This window comes from Lactuca virosa, chromosome 1, assembly GCF_052849685.1.
Source record: "Lactuca virosa cultivar CGN04683 chromosome 1, Lactuca_virosa_CGN04683_v6, whole genome shotgun sequence".
Lineage (NCBI taxonomy): Eukaryota > Viridiplantae > Streptophyta > Magnoliopsida > Asterales > Asteraceae > Lactuca > Lactuca virosa.
The window spans coordinates 37,298,598-37,319,281 of NC_136426.1; the positions used below are offsets into that span (position 1 = coordinate 37,298,598).

The window sequence follows — 20,684 nt, forward strand, 5'->3', positions numbered from 1 at the left end:
TCACCCACTTTACCAAAGCAATATACGGGTGTGTATGAGTCACTTTGGATAGGTTAGAACCAAACAAATACGCTAAGTGTTATTAATTTATTATTTATATATTTGGTTAACAGAAGCTTAAAGTCTGAAACAAGACAATTGGATCAGTTTTCAACCAAATAACATAACTTCAAACTACATTAGAATAAAGCTAATAAATTATCCATATACAAGAAAGAAAATCTTAGTTTGGGTTGAGTTTATATAAATCTGGAAGAGAGTGATGAATTGCATTTGAGAGTGCTGGCGTTCTTTGTGAAAGTGTAGTTTGTTCTTTCATCGACTCTTCTCGTGTAATTCTTCCTCTATTAGTACTTGGTGATCTAAGTTCTCTTACATTCTTCTCCTGGTGGAGTATTTTCGCAAACCTATATGCATAATAAAAATATTCAAATCAATAAAATAAATATAAAATGCTTTGTATATATGTTTTAACATATACACTAAATATAATTTTATGAGAAACGTGAATATACTTTATTAAAGCCATCTCATTGGTGGTATGATGGTAAGGCTCAGATATGCCCGTGCCAAAGTTCACTTTCGTCACTTGTTTTTTCAACAACTCTTGTCCCACTTTCACAAGATTTTCTAAGTTCTCATGTGTTGCCAAATCCATGGAAGTTAAGTCCCCACTTAAAGTGTCATCCTGATACAATATATCATGTTACTTTCATTTTGATTTAGTATGTTATATATAATACGAAATTTTGGATCTTTTTAAAATGGAAGGGAAATATAGTTACCTGAATACGAAGATAATTTTCTTCTGAATGAAGGGCTTGGAAGACAGTAGAGATATGATAGTCAACCATATCACCACTCGCCTGAGTAAATACATCCACCAATGGAGTCAGAGCCTCCACCAGCCAACCAACCCAAAATCCCCCAACTGGATGACTTTGTTGCATCATACTTTTCTTGAAATTCTGGTGACCCTGTGCCTAATGACAATACTAGAAATCGTCCGTATTCTGTTGGCTTTATTGGGAAAAAATTTGCACTACCTCTAGTTATTTCCTTTGTTACTTCACTTATGGCAACTAAAGTCTGCAAAAGAGAAGAATTATTAGCCTAATTAAACCACATAGATGAGTAATTAATTAAGCATACCGGATTGTTGGCTGTTATTGCACCATCAATAAGATTGAATTCTCTAAGTAATTTTCCTTCGGTATCTTTTGTTTGGAATGAATGTGAAGGAAGATAAGTTGGGGCAGCTGATGTTCCAATGCATATATCAGATAACTTGGCATCAAGACTTGGGTTCTTCTTTAACTGAACAAACATGAATATGAATGTACGTATTATATGGTTACTTGAAATGGCTAATTAAATGAAAGAAACATAAAAAAAAATACTGTTATTTTTGTATTATCGCATTTCTATTAAAGCATTACACTTTCTACTTATTTTTTTTATTAAACATGTTCTGAAACTTTATCCAATTATAGCAGTATACTTTCAACTTTTCTTTTTATTCTTATTAAGATATTATTATACTTTGAAAAACTAGCCAATTATAATGGTAAAAATTGTTGTGAATTTGGATGACTTTTCTTTAATTGGTAGATATGGTTCAATATATAATGTTGTAATATATATGAAAGAAAAGAAAGTAAGACGCTATAATAAATAAACCAATGAAAGTGCATTGTTATTTCTTGGTTTTAGCATTTTTTGAAACAAATATCAACAAAATTTATATTTTTCTCTATTTCATTGTTAAGATTTTTGGGGTTTGAAAAACGATCCTTTGATGGTTTTTTAGGGAGCAACAAATGTATAAATTCAATACCTGGTAGCTTGAGAAGATCACGGGTTGCAAATATTTGATGTCAAATGTTGGAATCACGACATTTGTTAATGTTTCCTGGAGTCGTTTTTCTTGTAGTGTTTCTCGAATAACTTTGTGTAGATTTTCACCATCATATTTTGGCCCTGATAGAGCTTTGATCACTTTTGTAGCAGGAGCGAACGGATGGCTACATATTGTACCAAAAAAATGGACGTTTAAGAAAACAAAAAAAAAAAAAAAAAACTCAATATTAACCATAACAGAAATTTTCCATCACACTACTAGAAAAAACAACTCGTTTATAAAAATAAAAAGATGTTGCAACGTAATAGTGGAATCGTCCCAACTTGTTTCTCACTTATTGCATAAAAACAACGTATGCTAAATTTCACCAAGAAGGTTAACCAAAATATTTCTAGTGTTCTACGATTGACTTCGCACGTGGACCTGAGACATATTGACGTGACAACTCAGATAGTGCACTGTCTAAAATTTTTTATTGCATGAGAACGAAGAGTTTCAACAATCAAACACTATACTATACAAGAAGTGTCACAAGTTATTTAGTTGCTATTATTACATGATACCTATCATGTGGAAAGATCTTAGGACAATGTTGAAGATAAAAATCTTTAACATCCTTTGCTGCAAAAATCGGACGGTTATCTTCATCCGGAGTGGTTAACATGGCGGTCACAAGACCACCGGTGCTTGTCCCAGCTATTACATCAAAATAATCCGCAAGCCGTGCATTCTCACCATCTAATTTCTGTCATAATTAAACAAGATTTACTTTTTCTTGTGGTGCTTCACTAAGATATATATTCTATATTATAAATGTTACCTGTAGTTCAATTTCCAAAAATTCAAGGATGACACTTGGAATGATTCCTCGTACTCCACCTCCATCGATACTCAGAATTGTGATTAAGTTTCCATATGCTGGTGGTTGCAAAGGTGATTGTGGTTCTTCCTTAAAAGACATGATGAAAAAGAGAAAGAAGTAGCTAGAATGATAATGAGTTTTGTGGTCTGAGGTTGATGAGGGTGATTTATGATACGTACGTGAGGGTATTTATAGGGATATAATTAATATTTGTTGCATGTTTATTGGAAGTTTCAAAAGTTTGGACTTGGACATTTCAAGGATGGGCCACATGTTGAATTTAAGTTATAAAAGGAAGTTGCATGGCAGCTTGCAAGTTCGTTAAATTATATAGTCAAGTAGTAATCACAGATCGAGAAAATTCTTAAACGGAGCAAAGGATATTCTTTTGGCAACGGTGGTGTATGCCAATCAATGTTTTAAAAGACGATTTTTTAGTTTAACAAGTCTGGTGATCGGTTCAACCAGTTCGACCATCGGTTCAAATCAGTTTCCATAAATTATATGGAAGTTGTGTGCGTCGGTTTTCGAATTATGTGCACTCCAGATAACATGATCGATCGAGCTGAACAATTTGATTTGAACATGAGCTATTTTTTATCGACTTAGTCCTAAAACTTTATAGAACAAAATATTAACAAAATTATAAATTATTATAATTAAACCTTTAATTTGCAACAAAATTTTTGTTTTAAATTCAAAAACTGATAAGATGATACGAAATCCAATAAACACATGTGGTGTTGAATTTTCCAATCCGTTTCCCAAGTCCTAAAAAAAGACTAATATGACTATTTGTCTACAAATGAAAGTTCACACAGCACGTAACCAGTTTTTTGTTTATTTTTCCCAACTCATTGATGCACAATTAATGTGGGACCAAAATTAAACATAATAAAAGAGTAAGGGTAGATTTGTCAAATGCATTAACCAAATGTCTGTCGGGGCCTGGTTGGCTGGTTCCGCCGTCATATGGGCTACTTTTATGCGCGTCTATGGGTCAGATGGATTGTTAGATATTTAGCCCACTGTACACTTAATAGTTTAATTTCTTAAATAAATTGTGAAGGCATTAAACTGTACATTGTAATTTCACGTCTATAAATATTCGTTTCTTTTATTCCACTGTACACTTTAATTTCTTAAATATTAAATGTGATTACACTTTGTTTTTAATATTATTATTATATTATCATTTTGAGAATTATCACAAATACGATTCAAACCAATTTCTAAATGCCACCGTGCGATTTTTTAATTCAAACCAATTTCTAAATAAATCCTAGCTATTAATTTTTAATGGTTAAAGATCTAGATTTGTCCTTACAGTCTTTACCGAAAATAAAATCATCACCCGATCCTATATATATATATATATATATATATATATATATATATATATATATATATATATATATATATATATATATATATATATATATATATACACTAGCCGTTTACCCGCGCCAAGCGACGAGTATGCAGAGTTTTTTTCGGCTATTAAGTTTCATTAGAAAACATTGTGCTTACAAGTAACACGTGATGCGTCGAATAATACATTTTTACTATTAAAATGCATATGGGTTTAAGGATGAGAGTTTAGACTTGGACCGGACCGGTTAGGACCGAATAAGTATATCCAGTTTGGTTACCGGATATGTAATTTAGGTTTAATCAGTCATCGGTTCTATCGGGTCAGTTCTGTCGTTTATGGCCTCAATCAGTTCTACAAAATCGGAACTGAGAATGTGAAAAAATTTGTTTTCCCTTGTCTGGTGAGTATGGAATAATAAATAAATAATAATAATAATAAAAATAATAATAAATAAATAAATAAACTTCTGATCACATACGACACCAGCCAATTATGAAAACATCGATTTTCTTTCGGAACAGTTAACATTCAACATAAATAATAAAATCAATATTTAATTAAAACCTAACTATAAACATCATCAAAACAATGAAACATTCACCAGCCAAGAGTCAGAGGTTGCATTGAGGAGGAACAAAAGGGTAATAAGATTGGAAACTGTGTTTTGAGGGAAAAAGACACTGGAATGGATAAAAAAAAGTGTTAGAACAAATAACATATCAAAAAGACATTATTTTTTAAATAAATTTCCAAAAAATAAAAAATATTCCATACAAAAGGACTCATAGATTTGTGTAGTTAGTAACGTGAGATAACAAATAACACTCAAATTCCGTTGAATCTAATGGAAATAAATCAAAATCAAAAGACAATACATTAAAAAAAACGCAAAAACAAATGTGTTCTTACCTAGATCCGGGTGAACATGGGAGATAGATCCAAGATTCAAGCCTAGGAAATCATAATATCGCAGGTGTCTGGTTGATTAGTGGTTTATGGCAAGGTACAAAACGATGGCAGTGAGCAAAGCATGTGATGGTCGTGGAGCAACAAATGATGGTAACAAACCATTGAAAAAATAATTATAAGAAGCGGAAACATCATTGATAGGGAAGGATCTACCGGTGTGAGACATCACATGAAGCTTACTGAATCCTAACTAAAGACGGTCAACAAACAATACAACAAATCTAACACCACCAACTTCCAATTGCAGCCCTTCAACAGAGATAGATGTTATCAAAAGAGAAAGAAATCCATGAGAGAAATTACCAAATACAAACAATCGATATCCATTACCTGATACAAACGATTAGAGGCAGAGATAGAAGCAATTCAGGGGGTAGAGATAAAAGCAAGGATGCAAAAAAATAAAAACAAACCTGTTTTCGTTAAAGCCTTCACCCTTTTCCTTCAAGCCTTCCTCATTGATATAGATATCCACCGACCTTCCATTGCCAACGACACAAATCATCTGCACAAAAACGAAAGTCAACAATCATCATTCAACTATGAACAATCTTTCAGGCATTTTATCAAACACCTGTTGTGCACTACTGTATCAGCCTGTTACAAAGTCATATACCCATCTATTGTATATAACCTGAGAAAATTAACAAATCAAAGGCTTTTAATCCCATAAAATAACTAAAAAGAAACAAAGGTTTTCTATAAAGTTCAGTAAATACAACACTCGATTTTTTTGCCTAAGGCAGACCATTCATATCCATTTTGGCTTGCTGAGGTTTACCTTTTCATCACCTGTTTTTCCCATTAGTCACATGGCGGTCAATGCATCGACAGAGAAGAAAAAAGGAGGAGGTCGTTTGCATCGATGAAGAAGGAGCAAATAGGAGGTCGGAGGTCGTTACTTTCAGATAAGAAAATCGTGAAGGATAATCCTTGGGAACTTAAGCCCCTACTCGATCCGTAAATGGGGGTGTGAGTGGCAAATGGGTTTTTGTTGGGGCTTCTACTTTTTAGGGAGAGAAAGAGGATGGCGGAGAGTGAATGATCTAGTGGTTATTGGTTAGTTGGTGTTGACCGATTCATTATGCTGAATGTGTGGAAGACCGATTCAAGCCCGTCTGACTTTTTCTTTATTGACCACATATGATTTTGATGCATAAATTCATTGTACAAATTGCATTATGCCTTGTACCTCTTAAAATTCAGCAAAACATGCTAAATGTTTATATATATATATATATATATATATATATATATATATATATATATATATATCCAACTTGATACAAAATATATTTTTTCATAAATAAATATTAAAATAGAAATATCATACTAAACAATGACCATTAAAAAGAAAGAAAAGCGTCTCTTTAAGACTAAGGGGCTGTTTGAAACCCATCTGACCCAAACCGAGTAAGATAAATCAGCTTTCTCGGTCAGACTTTCGTGTTTGATACGAGCTGTCCCGGTCAGCTTGTCTGGCCCAAATGCATGACTCGCTCAGCTGTGAAGATGTTGATGACTCACCCAAAAGACCATCCTGCCCTCTAAAATTTTTCTCGTGACCTAAAAGAGACCGCGTCCAAAATCAGACGCCTCCTCCATCGCCACCATCGAACAGCTCCCTCCCAGTCGGATCTTCGTCTTCTCCAACAGGTAAGTTCTACAATAAAAATCGTTTATACATAACCTTTAAAATCAGAAGTTCTTTGTTTATAAGCTCTAAAGTCAGAATTGTTTTTGTGCTATTGTTATGAAATTTGAATCCTACCCTCTAATTTCTACTTATTTTCGTGACCTATAAGCTTTACAATCTGAAATCTTGTATGTGGATGTGTTATTGTTATAAAATCAGAATTTTTTTTGTGTATTCCTCTAACTTTATGAAATCTGAATTTGTTTATGAAATCTTGTGTTTAGATGTGTTATTGTTATAAAATCATTTTTTTTTGTGTATTGCTCTAATTTTATGAAATCTGAATATGCTTATGAAATCTTGTGTTTAGATGTGCTATTGTTATAAAATCAGAATTTTTTTGTGTATTGCTCTAATTTTATGAAATCTGAATTTGTTTATGAAATCTTGTGTTTATGAATTTGTTTATGAATAAGCTATGAAATCATAATTTTTTTTTTTGTATATAATCTATGAAATTTGAAATCTTCTATTTAGATAAGCTATTGTTATGAAATAAGAATTTTTTGTGTGTGTATAAGCTATGAAATCTGAAATTGATTTTATTGGTAGAAAATTGTTTATGTTAGAAAATTGTTTTATGCTATGAAATCGGAATCCAACTGTTATGAATTTTTTTTTGTATAGTTGTACTATTTTTATTTAGCATGATGTTGATTTCGGTAGAAAATTGTTATCTATATTTTAGGATGTTGGTTTGGAATGAAAATGAGGATAAAACCTTTCTTGATGCTTGTATCCACGAACTAAGCACTAATTAAGGCAAGTTCATGGAAGACAATACGTGAAAAATTGATAAATGAGCATCGTAAAGAGGTTGATCAGAAGCTAATGAGAATCCACTTTGACTACTTCAAATCAAAGTATGTTGCTTGGGTGAAACTGAAAAACAAAACAGGCAATATATATGATCCTATAAAAAATAAATTTAATCTGACCGATGAACAATGGAAGGAAGAGGGCAATGTAATATTTTTATAACAAATACTATTATGATTATTTTTTTAAAAAATACTAATATTTATAAAAATTGTAAACAGTTGAACAAGTACGTGTTGTCATTGAAAACTAAACCCCTGGTGTTTCCTGATCTTTGCACCCAACTATTTGAAGGTTCGACCTCAACCGGCTTTCAAAGTTGGGGGCCATCTTCTACACTCACTCGTCCTGTAGAAGAGTTTAGTGCCCATGATTTTGATGATGATGTTCCAATGGAAACCTCAACACAACACGTAGGTGCAAGTGAAGAGTCTTCAGGGCGTTCAAAAAATACGAAAGTTGGTGGAAACAAAAGAGTTGGTGGGAAAAAAAGAGATGCAAGGGCATTAGAAGTTGAAGAGGAGATTGTCAAGCTTGCAAGGTCGTTAGTGGAAAAAATGGAATAGATAAGGATGTTGATGCGTGTATGGAGAAATTGAACAAAATGGAATGGGGAGAAGAAGATGAAAGACACAAGACCGCTCTTTTGCTCTTTGGTGAAAGTGCTGATGTTCGAAAAGTTTGGTTACGACTTTCGCATCCTATGTTATATGACTTTTGTTAGTTTGGATGATATGTTATTTGATATTGAATATGACTTTTGTTATTTACTAGTTTTTTGTTATATGACGTTTGTTATATGACTTTTGTTACTTTGGTGCATGATTTTTTTTTTACTTTAACATGTTACCTAATTGTTTGTAACAGGTCAAGTATGGTTTCTGATGGTGAAGTTGTAGCTTTTCTTTTTCTTGTGTTTTATTGGTTGAGGTCAAACCGGCGCAGACTAATCAGAATTCATAGAATTAGAGATAACGATTCAAGCGGGTATGCGTATACGCAAGATTTGATGTACGGAGACCCTATTCAATGTTTCGATATGATGCGTTTTACACAAGAGGCATTTGCATTATTATGCAACCATTTTACCCAAAAAAATTGGTTGCAAGCTAGTAGGACAATAAGCATTGAAGAGAAGATGGTTATGTTCTTACATGTTATAGGACATAATGAACGTTTTCGCGCGGTTAAGAGAAGATTTCATCACTCCACACAAACGATTCATCAATGTTTTCACGAGGTCCTAACTGCAATGATGTGTTTTGCAAAAGAAATTATAGTACCAACAACTCCTAATCCAACAAGACATAACTCGGAACGACATAGACGGTTAAAAAATATTTTTTCCGGAGCAATAGGTGCATTAGATGGAACTCTTGTACATGCGGTTGTACCCGTTGATCAACAAACTCGTTATAGGGGAAGAGGAAAAGGAGAATGTTTTCAAAATGTAATAGGAATTTGTGATTTTGATATGATATTCACATTTGTTTGGGCTGGATGGGAGGGTATAGCACATGATTCAAGAGTTTTGAAAGAAGTTGCATTCAATTCGACTTCTGGATTTCCATTTCCTCCACCAGGTTTGTAATCTTTATATAAATTTTATTATCTATCTTCTTTATATAATATGTGTCACACTCATTTGCAGATAAATATTACCTTTGTGATGCTGCATATACAAACATTTGTGGGTTTATGGCTCCATACCGCAATACTAGGTATTGGTTAGCCGATTTTCGAAGAGGCAAACCTTTAACTAGAGAAGAAAGGTTCAATTATGCTCATGCACAACTTAGAAATGTTATTGAGCGTGCTTATGGTGTATTGAAGGCGAGATTCGCAATCTTAAAACAAATGGCTCCTTATCCTTTTACAGTGCAAAGAGACATAGTCATTGCTTGTGTCGCGGTCCGTAATTTTATAAGGAAATACAATATAGAAGATGACTAGTTTACAAATTTTGAGGAGCACACTATGGTTACTCCTGACGTCCAAGGTGGGTGAATTGATAGAGAAAACATACAAGGCATATAATGGGGTCCAGAAGCCGCTGAATATATGCGTGTTTTGCGTGATCAGATTGCAAATCAACTACTTTCACCTACTTTACATTGAATTATTATGTTATTTTAAATTTCATTATGTTTTTGTTTGAATATTAAATGATTTATGTTTAATTTACATTTTGTATGACATTTTTTATTTGTATGTAATTTACATTTTGTATGACAATATGTATGTTTTTATAATTATTCAACAACTTAATCCATCACTATATAACAGCAGGGTAAAATGGTCATTTTTCATCACTCAGCACATTCAGTCAGATGTACAATCAAACAATAGGATTTCTTACTCAGTCAGAATTTCTTACCCAGACAGACCTTTCCTAGTCAGCACTTTCTCAGTCAGCAACTATCAAACGGGGCCTAAGACAACTCGGCTTACGTGCTATGTTACACAAGTAAACATAACTAAGAATAAATTACACGGATGGTCCCTATGGTTTGGGGTAATTTGCGCGCTTGGTCCCTAACTTATTTTTTTAACTCGGAAGGTCTCTACTATTTGTTTTTGTTACGCGTTTGGTCACTGTCTTACCTAAAAAATCTATTTTTCTCTTGATTTTTTTTAATTTGTTTAAATAAACACACCCCCAACCCCACCCCCTCAGCTTACCATACCTACGCCACAATTTTTCCCTATTTAAATAATAATATTTTTAGGTAAGACAGGGACCAAGTGCATAACAGAAACAAACAGTAGGGACCAAACGCGTAACAAAAACAAACAGTATGGACCTTCCGAGTTAAAAAAACAAGTTATGGACCAAGCGCGCAAATTACCCAAAACCATAGGGACCATTCGTGTAATTTACTCCATAACAAAAGGTTATTTTTTATAAAAAGGTGCATAAATCTTCTTTTTTTTTGAATTATAAAACTTGATAAAAAATATGATTTTTTTTATAAAAAAACAAATAAATAGTAATATTATAATAAATCATGACCATAAAAAGAAGGGTAAACGTCTATTTTAGAGTAAGACAAGTCGTCGTACTTGGTCATAAAATTAAACGTAACAAAAGAGTATTTTTTTATATGTGCATAAAACTTTTTATTTTTTTAAATTATCCAACTTGATAAAAAAATATGATTTTTGGTAAAAAAGAATTTTAAAATAGTAATGTCATAATAAACCATGACCATTAAAAATAAAGGGAAACGTCTCTTTTAACGACTCGTCTTACTAAGTCTTAAAAGTAAATAGAAGGAAATCTGTCTCTTTGAGACTAAGACGACTCGTCTTACTCGATAACATAATTAAACATAACAAAAGGAGTATTTTTTTAGAAGGATGCATAAACCTTTTATTTTTATTTTTCAAATTATCCAACTTGATAATAAATATGATTTTTGGTAAAAAAAAAAATTAAAATAGTAATGTCACTGTAAACTATGACCGTTAAAAAGAAAGGAAAGCATCTGTTTTAGATTAAGATGAATCGTCTTACTAAGTCACAAAAGTAACATAACAAAAGAGTGTGTTTTATAGAATGGTACTTACAACTTCACATCATAAACTCCTATTTTTTAATTATATAATAAAATTAATAATAATTAAAATTTAAAAATATAAGATTTAACAAACAAAAAAATAGTTACATTAGTTTATAAAACAAAAATTGAATAGTAGATTAAGAAAAACAAACAAAGGAAAATAAAAATTACATATTTTGCTTATATTTGTCGCGAACTTGTTTTTATATTTGCTTAAAACGTCCCTAGGCCCTCACACTCGTGATTGTCGGCCGATATCTTCAACATTTTAGTATCGGTTATGGTTTGTCTCTCACGGTGTGCTTCCTTCATTATATCTACCTTTTCCTTTTGAATTTAAAGACAACCATCAAGATTTTCTTTAAAATAATAATGTAAGTTGTTTGGCTGATTGGCTCCGAAGATTTTTGAGCCAATCCTGATCCCCCTGATGCCACTCGCTTTTCTTTATCCATACCAACCGCTCATTGTAAGGGTTCTTCCATTTTAATTATGTCTATATCATCGTTTAGGTCGATTGTATTCTGGGGTCTGAATTCTATGTGTAGTTGTCGATTCATACGGTTTGGACCGTTTGTTTGATTCGGTAAATTTAGTAAGCATTTCAAGCACCCATTTTGGAGCATTTATCATAACTTGCCAAGCCTTGACGTATGTAAAAGGTTTATCAGTGCATTGGGTTGTTTGCTATTGTTGCAGAGCGCCACTAAATATGTCGAAGTTATTACTCCTGCTTTTATGTTGATTTGTAAGATTGTTAAAGATTTTGTTGGATTTGGTAATATTAACTCTCATATCCTGTCATTTTGAAGAAAGCACATCACTGATATAAACTCCCTTACCCATTTCCCATTTCCATGTGGAAATGGTTTAAAATTTCATCAACACTTTGGACGTTTGGTTTTTTTCATTGACATTCTCTTAGGAGATGGCTACCCAAGCTTGTGCTAAGGATGTCTCCTCCCTTTCCGTCTAATTATTTGACCCCTTTTGTGTGTTCTTCGTCTTTTTTGCCTCTTGTTTAGAGGCTTTTGTTTTCTCGTCAAGTTGTGTTCCCGGTACCAAAATAGGTGGAGAATCCAATTCCAATTGATGTTTTTGGGTTTGAGAATCTTGAAGTAGTGGTTGTTGTGGAAGTGAGATTGGTTGTTGGAAAGAGTTTGAGTGAAATGCACCTTGAAGCAAGTTTATGACCCTGCCACTCGGTGAATCATAATATGGAAATCATCGTGGTGTTTTGTCTAGGGCGAATGCACCTTCTCGAGTTGTGGTATTTGTGTTTTGTTTTGCTCAATTGTATGAGGATTAAAAGGATACTTGTGTATAGAATAGAAAAGGAAAGAGTTGTGTGGATAATATGTTTAAGACTAAATGTATTTACAAATAAATTTATAAAGATTTTAGATATATTTTATAAAAAATTGACCGTTTTCAACTGTCTCCTCCTCTTCCTCACGTTCGTACATACCACATATGATCACGCCACATTGGGTTGATGTGCATACCATGGGTTTTCGGCCACATCAGCACCATGTCACATTCGAGACACTGATATTGATATTTAAAACAACCTAATTCGTTTGAGGAGGCACAAATTCTAAACATAACTAAAATGAAAAGTTGGGTATGTAAGTGACTTTTATTGTAGCTAAAAATGCACTTTATAAAGCACATTGTACATGTGCATAATACACACTTCATATTACATCGTGACATATTCAATCCCTCGAGTTTGTATAATTTGTCACTTGCAGCCCCTTCATTTTGTAAAATGTCACTTTCACCCTTTCATTTTTTAAACTTTTTTGAAAATGTATTTTCCACCTCTATTTTTAAAATGTTAATTTGACCCCTCAACTTTGAGCTTTGTAAAATGTGACTCTTACAACCTCCATTTTCTAAACTTTTGTGTTTATCCCCCATAGTATATATAATTTGGTTTTCTTTAATAATTTTCGTTCGTTTACATAAAATAACTAAATTTATCCGCCACTACATCTGTCGATCTCACCAAATTATTTATTTGCTTTTTTTATGTGTGTCGTTTTTATGTACTTGTCAGTATAAATTTAAGTTTATTTATGTTTCGATATAAATTTTGTGTATGTTTACGTGTTTTTTTAATCTAGGTTGAAGTGGCAGCGCATTTTTTTTTGTCGAACTTTAGTCCTTGCGTTTTGGTTGTTGTCGTTTTTAGTCTTTGCTTTTATACCATTGTATTCTGGTCTATGTAATGGTCTTACATTTTTATGGATTATTCAAAAACCATACAACTTATAAAAATAGTTCCTAAACTCTTCTAAACTTTTGATAAAATCACCAAGCACTCATTTCTTTTAAACTTTTAGTTTTTTAGTTTTTTAGGAAGCTGTGATATGCTATACTGGCTAATCAATTCTCATGCCTAATACGTATGAAAACACATAACAACTGGCAAACTCAAATACTAGTTCTTATGTAATTTACATGGCCCACCTATGTAATTTGTGCCTTTATGGTATTATAAATAATTAAATTTCATTATAGTTTAAATTAAACGTAGAAAATGTGAAATAAAAGATTTTACATAAACCGGAAGGGTTAAACTTGGCAAACTGAGGTGAGGCGTTTATGTAACAACATTGATCCACCTATGGGTGAACATTTGGACCAGATCGGATCGACTCTTGAACCAGACCGGTTTTATAGAAATTGATGGACCTTGGACCGGACCTGTTGAGACTTACTGCTTAGCAGGTCGAGGTCCGGTTCCCGGTTCTTGGACGTAAAAGTGAGCATTTGGACCGGACCTATTTTGTAGAAATTGATGGACCTTGAACCGGACCTGTTGAGCCTGAACCTGGTTTATGGACGTAAAAGTGAGCATTTGGACCGGACCTATTTTTGCAGAAATTAATGGACCTTGGACCGGACCTGTTGAGGCTTACCAGGTCCAGATCAAGGTCCGATACGAAGATCCAAATGCTCACCCTAGATCCACCCATGTAATTAGTTTTTTTTTTTTTTTTTTTTTTTTTTTTTTTTTATAAATTATAAAATTTAAATTAGCCATCATATAACAGCTTGGTGATCAAGAATTATAGCATATGTCGTTAATAACCAGATATATAGGACGACTTGGGAGGAAACACCTAGCTGTTTCCTGTATCAAATATCATACTTGTGTGTCTATGCAACTGCTAGTGCATATAACTAGACCGTGAAGAATGGGTCAGAAAGCTATGGCAACTTTTGGAAAACAAGGAGACAAAAGGACTGTCTATGTCGGTTGACTTATTGACTATATGTAACGTAAAACAGGAGTCGTGGAAGGCCAAGTCAATAAAAGTGTGTAGACTAGAGTATACGTAATATAATAATGATTACTTAACTAATGTTCGAAATTTTTGTGTTCAACCAGATCACATCTTCTCACTCCACTTTAACAGTTAGCTTCCTTAAAATAATGGCAGATCGCAAAAGTATATTCCTCATCCTCACAGCTTTATGTTGCTATTTTTTCTGCAATCATTGTTACGCAGAAACAGATACCTTACAACAAGGTCAACATCTTACCGACTGGGATGAACTGATTTCACCAAAGAAGGTATTTTGTTTGAAGTTCTTTAGCTTCGGCAGTAGCATAAAACCTTATTTAGGGATATTCTACAATTACAACACCCTAAAAAGAACTTCTGACGGATATGATAAGTTATACTTGAAAGATAAGCCGGTTTGGGTAGCAAACAGAAACAATCCGATCACAGATATATACGGCGAACTCCTGATAGATATCCATGGCAAGCTGAGCATTTTATCTGGTGGAGGCACTGTTGTTGATCTCTTCAGTAGTCCTCCAATAACACGCAACGCAAGTGCTAAACTGTTGGATACTGGAAATTTCGTGTTGCAAGAACTGTATCCAGATGGGTCAGTTAAGCGGGTTTTATGGCAAAGTTTTGATTACCCAACAGACACCCTTCTTCCTGGGATGAAACTGGGGATTAATCTCAAGACTGGCCATGGATGGTCACTCACTTCTTGGAGGAGTGAAACGTTACCAGCCGAAGGGTCTTTTACATTAACAGGAGACCCAAATGCCACATCAGGTCTAATGGAAATGGTGATCCTGAGGAGAGGGAATGTTCACTGGAGGAGTGGATCTTGGAAGAATGGTGGATTCGAAAACACTGGTCTACAATTTTCTCCCGATGTCCACCTCTACTATGTATCTAATGAGACAGAGCAATCGTTCACATATCTAACAAAAACCTACGATTCATCGCCAGCTCTGACCATGTATTTAAACGGTCAACTTAAGGGTTCAACTGTAAACTTAGACGTCCAGTGTAGCTCAATCAAAGACGCTGGTTGTGCTGAATCTGACGTCCTTGAAGAGATGAATTGCCGGAAATATTGTTTTTTCCAAAGTAAAGATTCTTTTGACCACATATATGGGGATGAGTATGAATATGATGAAAGCCATAACTTGACTGTTTATGATTGCCGAAGAATATGTTGGAACAATTGTTCTTGCGTGGCCTTTACTTATGCAACCGCAGATGGGGCAGGGTGCAAGACTTATAATAGTCAAGGGATACTCCGCTCAGAGGAAGCTAAAGATAATATTCCATACAGCGTCATTGAGTGTCATCCAAATCCTTATAGCGGTTAGTAAGTACATATTCTTGATGATGCTTTGATACGTAAAATGATAGTTATTTTTCTTGATATAATCTTTTTTTCCTTTCCAATAAGTTTATTTTATTTAAAATTTCTTTTGTTGGGTTGGACAAATTAAAAGTCGTTCCAGTCCCCTATAGTGGTTCTACATTTTTGTAGTAAAGTAAAGAAGAATTATATGTCGGCATTTTCTGCAAATGATCTCAGCGACTTAATAACAGCAAAAGGTTGCCTATACATAAATGAATAGTTAATTTTCTTGATATGCAGAATTTAATGAGGAGAAGAAGAAGATGAAGAAGAAGAACCGGATTTTGTCGATCATCGGGATTGTCTCTATTGCTCTATTCCTATCATGTTATTTCGTATACAAGAAGCTGCATATTAGAAGTATGAACTTCAACTTTTTAATCTCCACTTAGATCCAAATATTATATATATATGCTGTCCATCATTACAGAAACTTGATAAAGAAACGCTCTGTATATAATGGCCAATGTATATCTACAATCAGATGGTTTCACCCTTTGTACTTTCAATATATTAACAAGTTATAGACTGATGAAAGAACTTTGGAAGCTGACTACATCTTACCACCCCTTACCCTATTCTTGTGGGGAATGGGGCATTGTTATTGTTTGTATGTTTTAAAAGACTGATTAAAGAATTTTGGGATTTTAATTATGTTACAGATGAAAGAGAGTATGAACTTCAAAAACAGACATTCTAACTAACCACTTTTTCTATATAAATTAACAAATTAGGGGAAGCTGTTAGAGACGCCATACTGTTTGGTGTTTTTAAAGCAAAGAAAATCCAAAAGCTGTTGCTGCATCAGTTGAGGCGCCTGTACAAAAATATACAAACAGATATGAAGATCAACCCTGAGCTGCATTATTTCACCTTTCAAACCATCTCATCTGCCACAAACAATTTCTCAAGCGCTAATAAGCTAGGGCAGGGTGGCTTTGGAGCAGTTTATAAGGTAAACTTTCAAACACACTCTATAATATTTTATTAAGAAGATTCCAGATATATAAAAGCTGATCAAGTGATGGGTCTCACAGGGAAAATTAGTTGATGGGCAGGAGGTTGCCGTGAAACGACTTTCAAGAGGCTCTGAACAAGGAATCAAGGAGTTCAAGAATGAAACTGAACTCATAGCCAAACTTCAACACACGAACCTTGTCAAGATTATAGGGTGTTGCATTGAGAAGAAAGAGCAAATTCTTGTATATGAGTACATGCCTAATAAAAGCTTGGACTCCTTTCTATTTGGTAACATCTAATAAACATTTGCTTCATTTTGTATATATATGATGTTGCTGTTTTTTGGTTGCTGCTACTCATTTAATTGTTAACAGATCCTAGGAAGAAAGGATTACTGGATTGGAATACCCGGTTTGTAATCATTGACGGCATTGCTCATGGACTCCTATATCTCCATAGGTTTTCAAGGCTGAGGATTATCCATAGAGATCTGAAAGCGAGTAATATCTTGCTAGATGACTACCTGAAGCCAAAAATATCAGATTTTGGTATGGCTAAGTTATTTGGGATCAATGAGTCTGAAGCAAATACAAGTCGAGTTGTTGGAACACGGTGAGTCCATAACCTGTCTTTTGTGAATATGAGTCCCTTACACAAACACTTAACCGGTGACTCTTGATTGGATATACAGTGGTTATATGCCGCCGGAGTATATGTTAGAAGGCTCTGTTTCAACAAAGACGGATGTGTTTGGTTTTGGTGTTTTGTTGCTTGAAATAGTAAGCAGCAAGATGAATCATGGGACCTATGATGTGGAACACCCACTCAACCTTCTAGGGCTTGTAAGTTATTCTACCCAAGACTGAGTTTCTTCATATGATTAACATCTTTATGTTGCATAAATGTCTCAGGCATGGGAATTGTGGAATGAAGGCAGAGGTTTGGAGTTGATGGATCCAGTACTGGAAGATTCATGCACTCCCAAGGAAGTAATGACATGCATCCATGTGGGTCTGTTGTGTGTTCAAGATCATGCTATGATTAGACCTACCATGTCAGAAGTTATTTCTATGCTCACAAATGAAAATATGCATCTACCTGAACCAAAACGACCAGCTTTCTTCATTGAGAGGCATGAGCCAGCTTCAGCAAGAGATGATAATCTGGAAAATGGCTCCGTGAATGGGCAATCGATTTCAATTTTAGTGGCGAGATAGGAGGAGAAAAAAACATGTGTAATACCGTTATATTATCACAAGCTGCATGAAAAGAAGTCAGATCGGGTAGTAATACATTGTTCACCATGTTAATGATTTATATATTTTAGGTGTTCAAGATGGCTAGAAACCTAGTTTAGTTGCATATTACCCTAATTTAGCTACGGAATAGCTACGGAATAACGATGGAAGTGAATCCGTAGCTATTCTGTAGGTAATTGCCTACGGAATAGCTACAGATTAGCGATGGAAGAACATCCGTAGGTAATTACCTACCGAATAGCTATAGATTACTGAGGGAATAAAATAGCTACAGAATAGCTACGGAATACCAATGGATTTATTAATTTCCATTATTATTATTATTATTCCCAATATTATTATTTTTCATTAATATTCATCTTAAATTTTTTTTTGAATTGTTTGTTTTTACATATTTAAAACACGAACAATTAAAAATCATACTATTAATAATATTTATAAACATAATGATAATATATAATAATGGTAACGAATGTATTTAGCACACAAACGATTAAACGAAAAAAAACTACATTTAGCATATCAATAAAGTGAAATAATCTACGTTTAATGTATAAAAATGAAAAATGATTATAATAAGGGGAAATATGTACATTTATGTGTATGTATGTATTTATGTATGTATGTGTATGTATGTATATGTATGTATGTTTATGTATGTGTACGTACGTGTGTGTGTATGTGTGTGTGTATATATATATATATATATATATATATATATATATATTATATATATACACGTACGTACACATCGATTCGCACAGCTCTGCCGCCGCCTCACAACGCTGCTTTCTTATCTTCCCGTCACCATCGATTTGCTGGCGTCGTAGATTCCTTACTGCCACCATCGATTCTCTGGCGTCGCAGCAGGGCAGACCACCACCCTACCACCCGGAAGGCCGAAAGGGAACACAAAATTTCCAAACTCCAACGGCCAGCCCCACACCTCCACTCCTCCATCGGGTAATATGCTTGTTTATTTTTTCAGTGCATTTGAATGTCTAAGACTCGTTTTTTCTTCAATTTTCAATACATTGGAGTAGTCCAATCTGACAGTGATTGTAAAGTCATTAGATTGGATTTCTGAATGCCAAAATTTTGCCCATATTATAATTTGCACCTGTCCAAAGTTTGCAGATCAATGAAGAAAGAAGGTGCTAGTGAACTATCTCATGGCTCTATTTTTGGACCTTCAAATGATATCTATAATGAGTTAGTATCACCATAACACTCTATTTCATTTTTATAATAGAGAGAGTTAGGTATTATATTATTTTCATATGTTGTTATCTTAGCATTATATGCCTGCAGAATGGTTTCATTTGGAATGGAGGATTTTGCTAAAGAAATATGGAGCAATGGAACCTTCTCAGTTTGTTGATGTAATGTCGGTTGTTGGCAATAGATATGATGATAACATAACATGTATGTTTTGGTTCCTATTGTGGGAATAATTATTGTTAGTTGTAATAGGTTTTATAATCATGTTAGGGTTTTTGTATGTTCATATTGATACCTAGTTAATGAGAAGGTTGCATTTATCTCATCTGATAAAATTACTTATTGGCATGAACGCAGGATTTGATGGAATTGGGGATATACAAGCAGTGCAACTAATCTCAAAATTTGGTATGTAAACTTTCACATCTCATGAATACATATTTTAAAATATCAAAATTTCCACATTTGTAAGGTTATTGTTTTCTTTTTTATTTGAGGTGTCATAGACAATGCTATAACTCATTACTTGTTAGACACATTGGAGAATTTGATGCAACACGTTGATCAAGTTGAAGAGGCACATTGGAGAATTTGCAGGCACAATTTCAAAGGTAATGGAAGTAGAAATGCAACGATGACAAACACAACTTGAAAAGCAATTCGAGACCTAGTAATCCACCAAATGATTCTTAATTTTTATGTTTTAAATACTTAGTAATGTATTTGACACTTTGAATGTATAAATGATGTTTATTGTAATGTTTATTTTTGGAAAATGATATTTTTGTAATGTGTTAATCGCTTAGTAATGTATTTGACATTTTGTAGTTTAATTAATGAATTTTTATTTTATTTTGGCCAAATTAATTGATTATTTTTCTAAAACTTTATTGTTTTTTTTAAGAAAATGCATGTAGTGACAGAATACATATGGAAAATCCGTCACTAAATAGGTCTGTAGGTATTCCGTAGGAAGAAAGTCAATTTTAGGCAAACTTGAATTCCGTAGTTAATTCGTAGGAAATCCATAGCTAAAAAGTTCTGTAGCTATTCCGTAGGAAAAAGTCAATTTTGGTCAAACTCGACTCGCATGGGTAATCCGTAGGAAATTCGTAGCCATGTGTTCATAGCTATTCCGTAGGAAAATAGTCAATTTTAGTCAAACTTCACAACCGTCGGCAATCCGTAGGCACTCCGTAGCAATTCATTTTCGTTGCTAATATGTAGGTATTATACCTACAGAATAAGCCGTAGCTATTCCGTAGCAAATCCGTAGATATAAATTTCCCACGAGCATTTATGCTACAGGCCTTTTTCCATAGCAAATCGGTAGGTATTGCCTTATACCTACTGAATACCTACAGATTGTGCCGTAACTATTGCTCCAGTTTTCTAGTAGTGTGTTGT

At 33.7% G+C, this 20,684-nt stretch overlaps 2 protein-coding genes, 1 long non-coding RNA gene and 1 pseudogene across 4 annotated transcripts; 3 read left to right on the forward strand and 1 right to left on the reverse strand.

Annotated features, from left to right (window-relative positions):
• Window positions 1–206: 206 nt before the first annotated feature.
• LOC145104978 (patatin-like protein 2) lies at window positions 207–2,869 on the reverse strand (annotated as a pseudogene). The gene is made up of 7 exons (XR_013707200.1): window positions 2,682–2,869; window positions 2,425–2,606; window positions 1,838–2,024; window positions 1,153–1,317; window positions 786–1,089; window positions 516–688; window positions 207–407 (listed from the first exon to the last, which is right to left on the reverse strand). The product of XR_013707200.1 is annotated as a patatin-like protein 2 (transcript).
• A 5,299-nt stretch (window positions 2,870–8,168) lies between these two features.
• LOC145112966 (uncharacterized) lies at window positions 8,169–9,535 on the forward strand. The gene is made up of 4 exons (XM_079049071.1): window positions 8,169–8,266; window positions 8,450–9,032; window positions 9,090–9,165; window positions 9,234–9,535. The coding sequence occupies exons 1-4, from the start codon at window positions 8,169–8,171 to the stop codon at window positions 9,533–9,535; spliced, it is 1,059 nt and encodes a 352-aa protein (XP_078905197.1).
• Window positions 9,536–14,515: 4,980 nt separating this feature from the next.
• On the forward strand, window positions 14,516–18,408 carry LOC145105041 (G-type lectin S-receptor-like serine/threonine-protein kinase At1g67520). Its single transcript, XM_079042197.1, has 7 exons — window positions 14,516–15,794; window positions 16,078–16,197; window positions 16,572–16,792; window positions 16,875–17,085; window positions 17,172–17,409; window positions 17,489–17,639; window positions 17,709–18,408. Exons 1-7 carry the CDS (start codon window positions 14,519–14,521, stop codon window positions 18,012–18,014), a joined length of 2,523 nt encoding a protein of 840 aa, XP_078898323.1. The 5' UTR covers window positions 14,516–14,518; the 3' UTR covers window positions 18,015–18,408.
• A 432-nt stretch (window positions 18,409–18,840) lies between these two features.
• On the forward strand, window positions 18,841–20,072 carry LOC145104379 (uncharacterized). The gene is made up of 5 exons (XR_013707074.1): window positions 18,841–19,019; window positions 19,194–19,268; window positions 19,368–19,481; window positions 19,635–19,685; window positions 19,784–20,072. It is a non-coding gene; the product is annotated as an uncharacterized LOC145104379 (long non-coding RNA).
• The last annotated feature ends 612 nt before the right edge of the window (window positions 20,073–20,684 follow it).